This window comes from Aplysia californica, unplaced genomic scaffold, assembly GCF_000002075.1.
Source record: "Aplysia californica isolate F4 #8 unplaced genomic scaffold, AplCal3.0 scaffold00071, whole genome shotgun sequence".
In the NCBI taxonomy this organism is placed as follows: domain Eukaryota; kingdom Metazoa; phylum Mollusca; class Gastropoda; order Aplysiida; family Aplysiidae; genus Aplysia; species Aplysia californica.
The window spans coordinates 1854474-1859927 of record NW_004797341.1 but is presented as its reverse complement, the minus strand read 5'-3'; the positions used below and the strand labels follow the sequence as shown (position 1 = coordinate 1859927).

The 5454-nt window shown below is 41.7% G+C and overlaps 1 protein-coding gene across 1 annotated transcript in view; it reads right to left on the bottom strand.

The window, feature by feature from the left end:
* Positions 1 to 1449, bottom strand: part of LOC101863967 (solute carrier family 35 member E1-like) — a 16989-nt gene extending 15540 nt beyond the window's left edge. Inside the window, exon 1 of the mRNA XM_005093898.1 lies at positions 1429 to 1449. Coding sequence (XP_005093955.1) covers positions 1429 to 1449 — 21 coding nt within the window. The remainder of the gene's footprint in view (positions 1 to 1428) is intronic.
* Positions 1450 to 5454: the final 4005 nt, after the last annotated feature.

Genomic DNA, 5454 nt, shown 5'->3' with positions numbered 1-5454 from the left:
TTGTTTTGTTTTTTTGTTTGTTCAACACCTCTTATGCCCATAAGGAAACACATTCCCGTTTGAATTTTACTGAAAAACGTTGATTAGAAGAACAAAATATGTCATTTTTTGTTTTCAGGGATTCTCCAGCTATTGAAGTTCCCAAACTTTGGCGCCCGTTTTCTCCCTAATTTTAAAACTCAGACCACTAGACCTCACCTCTTTCGATCACAATTATCTCGACTTCTATTCAAGAAACATGGGTATTTGTTTCACTGAAAGCAAGGCAAAGTCACAAGCTTTCAGATGATACCATTCCCTTCACATTTAAAAAAAAATTGACGAGCGCCCGATTCCACTGCGCCATGACACATATACACTAAATTATTTTCACTCCAGATCGAGAGCTTGTCATAAAACTTATACCCTTGGGAAAAAAAAGCACCTGGTACAAATTATCTCTCCAAGATTTATACTTGCAAATCTAGTTATTTTACCAGCAATTTAGACCAAATAAAACAGTTTGCACCGACACTTCTGCTGTTCCTCATGCTGTTCTCGGGTATAACACCTCGGAGACAAAATCGCACCCACATAATAATATGACACTCGTACAAGAAGGGAAGACCAAAGATGACATGGAGACGAGCGGTACAAGCGGAAATTGAAAAAGCGGGGACATCATGGAAACAGATAGAAAAGGATGCTCAGGGCAGGCTTCGCTGGAGTAATGTTGTTGATGGCCTGTGCTCCACTGGGAGTTAAAAAGGGCAAGAGAGAGAGTACATGTATATTAAAGATGGTTGTACATTAATATGTTATGCCCGCATGCACATACGTAATAATAATAGAGATGGGGGGGAGAAGATTAAAGAGATAGAGAGTAGGAGAGTGACAGAGAGGGAGGGATAGAGTAGGAGAGAAAGAACGGGGGAGGGGGATAAAGTAGGAGAGAGAGAGGGGGAGATGGAAAAGGAGAGAGAGAGAGAGAGAGAGAGAGAGAGAGAGAGAGAGAGACAGAGAGACAGACAGGCAGAGACAGAGACAGGCAGAGACAGAGACAGGGAGAGACAGAGAGAGACAGGAGAGACAGGCAGAGATAGAGACAGAGAGAGACAGAGAGAGACAGAAAGAGACAGAGAGAGACAGAGAGAGACAGCAGACAGAGAGAGAGAGAGAGGTTTGGGAGGGGGGGGTGTAATTGTATCTTGTTAATAAATGTATGTGCCCAGCTACCCGCTGAAAATACAACCAGGAGAATATACAACCCTCAGCCCTTCAGTACCCACCAGCAGCTGTCGAAAACCGTTATTGTTTTATGCCTGTCCATATCGCCACAGCGGGAAGCCCTAGTAGTAAACTGTAGTTTGTCATAGCTGAACAATATTAAAGGACCCATCACGCTGTTAAGCATTTTATGATAATCGCAACAAAAGATCACAGTCTGACTTGTCCAAGACGGTCACCCATGTCGAAGAGAAAAGTGGTCATTTTAGACAGGTGGTCCTTCAGGACGGTTTCATTTATTGTAATATCATGCAGAAAAAAAAGGTCAAAGGTGAAGTGGGGCGTGGTCGTTTTGTAAGGTCATTGAGACTCATTGCCTTGGACAGGTGGTCGTTAGAGAACTTTACGACTGTACATGTTGTTCAGAGTTTGAACCCGCAAATCTAATGATGTCACGTGGTGTACCTCGTCAGTGACCTGCCTGCGAAATGTTCAAACTTTTGCCAACTTAAAAGGACGTAACTGTGAAAATTACCCTGGCCTTATCATTCTTCTTTGTGAAGTCGAAGAGTGAAAGTCTAGTCCCCTCACCTTGAAACACCTCCTATGTGACGTCAGCGACCTGACAGAAGTACTTTTACCTTTGATATTCTTTTTTTGTTCTTTAAATAAATTACAGAGATCGAAATTTCAGCTTGTCAAATAACGTTCTAAAGCCGGCACAATCAAAATGTCTGCAATACAATACTGATGAGTCTCTCCTCAACCCCTGAAAGAATCAATAAAAGAGCCACTTTTCCTTTAAAGTCATTTACCTGTCCGACGATCATACGTGAGTATTATGGCAGCATGTGAGCGAACAGATGCTCCTTTCTTTGTTATCTTGAAGATCTCTCGATGAAAGTCGTGGCTGATAAATATTGTCAGTCTATTCTACTGTCCCCACGCGCCAGTGGTAAAGACGACAGCTTTTGCAAGCCTTGAGAGCGCCAGTACCACGGCCCAGCCCTAGGTCCTTTATAGCTTTCTCGTCTCCTTATCTCGATACTGATTTCAAAACGTTTATGGTTTACGATTCCCACATAACACTATACTTTTCCCATACTCTGTTCCCTAACCTGCTTTTAACTGATTAACTAGAACTTACAGAAAAGACGTAGGGCTTACATTGGGTGTCTCTTGCAATGGCTTGATTTGACCTTACGATACAAGATATTAGAACCACCCAACCCCTCTCCCTCATCTCTCTCTCTCTCTCTCTCTCTCTCTCTCTCTGTCTCTCTCTCTGTCTCTCTCACTCACTCTCTCTCTCTCTCCCACCCCAAAAAAATGTGTCCTCTGCATAAAGCAGAAAAAAGTACGCAAAGGAGAAGAAGGGGGGTGTCTTCTATGAAAAAAGGTTCCCAGAAATAAAACAGGCATAATTAGGGGTGAGTTGGAATGAGAGATGAAAACAAAACAAAAAGAAAATACGTAATAACGTTTCCAGCATTGTCTCAAAAGCCAAAAGAAGAAGGAGAAAAAGTGGCGGTAACGAAACAATAAGAGGAAAGTAGCATGCGGTAAGGAAAACACAGGTAGATCTCGACCCCAACCAAGTGTTTTCCTGTGCCAAAGAAGTTACCGGGAGATGTTTTCTTCTGCCTGGCGGTCTCGAGTGCATGATGCTTTGTACGTTATGATGGCTATTTACAATTCGGATGGTGCCCTTGGATGACTTCTGGTTGAAACACGCGAGGCCGATCAACGAAATGGGAAGGGAAGAAAGAAATAGTTCAAGAAGAACTTTCTGAAGGCAGGAAAAGAAAATAGTTCTTTGGCTCTTTAGTTGGGTTCTTTGGTCCGTCTGTTCATGGCTCGGTCAAATCAAAGGTATAGAACCTAACATATGTTTTTTATTGTTACAGGGAATCATTTTTATACAGTCCAGCAAAGATCAAGCCCATGTGGTGGTTGCGTTTACCATCGTCATGTGATAAGGCGAAGATATGTAGCTAATCGTCGCTCTTTTTTTTAAAGTGGAATAAAGAATGCCTTGTATTGAACGTGTCTATCTCAAAGTAAAGGCAAAGATAGTACAAGACAAGATGGGCCACTTCTCTCTTTGAGCCAATTAAAAAAGTGTCCTCAAAATTTGGTGGCGCCCTCTTCACAAAAGCGCACTCTTTGCGAACAGAGTTACTCTACTTGAGTTTTAAAAAATCAAAGTGAAACTAGCAAGTTTTGGGATAAATTTCGGAAGAACGCTTTTTAAAAATGGTTACGCTGACAAAAAACCTCTTCCGGAGGAAAAGGAGATGGTTTTCTTCGTTTAATTTGACTTTAGAATGAAAGGCGAGAGGTCATTAAAATAAAAAAAAACCTAAAACTCCGCACTGAACGTACCCGAACTGCTGATGAACAGCAGTCGATCTGCGCACGCAAGGAGGTGCTATTCCTATTCTTCTTCTGGAAAAACGAAAGAGAGCTTCAAAACAGACTGCAGCGCTATCTGAAGCAAAGAGCATACTTCCTACGGACACTTTTTAGGCTGAGTGGCCCATCTTGTCTTGTACTATCTTTGGTAAAGGCAAATAATCGTTTACCGGAAGTTGATGTGTAGCTGAATCGTCGTCAGATTATTGTCTTGCTGTTGCTGTAACGAAAACCGTTCTGTCCCAAGATTTATGTGTCCTTGTGGGTGGTGTGAAGGCTATACTTCAGAAATCGGTTCATTGTTCCTTCGCTTAAATGTACCATTTTCTAGCACGCATAAGACAACAAACATTTCACCCATAAGGGAAATTCCTGCACAGATCCTCTGTTAATTCACAAACTTCGTTACCCAACCCCGGAAGAACGACAACATGTTACCGATACCTACCCAACAGTTTGATTGAGGACAATAGTATGTTGTAGTTTCACCGCTAAATGTTGGCGGGAGAAAAGGCATCCACGTCCTATGATATACCAGTGGGTGATTGGTTATTGGATACTAGCAAATTCTATAGCTGTTTCGAGGTTGAAAAAATCAAAGAAATTCAATAAAAAGCAATTGAAGAAGAAGAAGAGCATCTGAAAGCAATACTGCGTCAAGCAGAAACGGACAATGAACTGAACATTTATACACGCCTGCCTGCGACGGTGAAGATAATCTGCAATAGAATCTAAACTCCGATACACGAAAAATGCATGAAGTCCATAGCACAAAATTCTTTGTGGAAAGTGTCTCCTTTCACATACCATCTTTCTGACATACGGCGTCAGTTTGTTGCATCAACTCTAACATTTTACACTATTGATTTGTAAACATAAAATGTTTCGAAACACTTGGTTAAGAAATTGTACACGCATACCTCGGTATTAGTTTGCACAAAAACAGTCGAAAAATTGCAAGGAATTAGTTTTCCAAATAGAAAAAACGCAGAGGGAAGGGACAAATGCATACATGTATTTACTAGATATCTAGATCTATTACCAGAAAGTTTTACAGCAATACTGTAAACACTCCCTGCTATTACTATTGTTGTCTAGTAACAAAAAGTCACAAAAAAAGAAAATGATTCCCAGTGTGGTTAAATAGACAACAAAGGTGTGTGTGCAGATAGATCTATGTTGCTTTGTACATACCTAGATGCGTCGGCCACAAAAACAATCGTTGGATTGCGAGAAATAAAAAAGCCACGAGGAATGAGAGGGACACACTATCCACGCTTGTATTCCCGCCCAGCTTTTGTCAAAGTGCGCACACCTCCACCAATAAAGATTGCTCCCATATGCTCGGTCTCCCACACACACGAGTTGGCGCGCAGCTCTGGGATTCCGTCCAGACTTTTCTCCAAGCGGGCAGGGTGTGAGATGTCACGATTGGACTTTTAAAAGAACGTTCTAGTCTCAATAACGCACTTAGTGTAAGCTGGACAGGGGGACTGATCGTTGGGACTAAGGCTGTGTGTGTGTGTATACAGTCTGTCTATAAAATGTGCCTGTTGTGTTTCTGTCTCTTTGTATGTGTATAAATGTATGTTTGTATGTGTGGTTGCAGATGTTTGTATGTGAGGTTGCAGATGTGTGTTTCTGTATGTGTGCAGATGTGTGTGTTTCTGTGTGTGTGTGTGTGTGTGTGTGTGTGTGTGTGTGTATGTATGTGTGTATGTGTATGTGTGTGTGTATGAGTGTGTGCAGGTGTCTGTTTCTGTGTATGTGTATGTGTATGTGTGTGCGTGTGTGTGTGTGTATGTGTATGTGTATGTGTGTATGTGTGTGTGT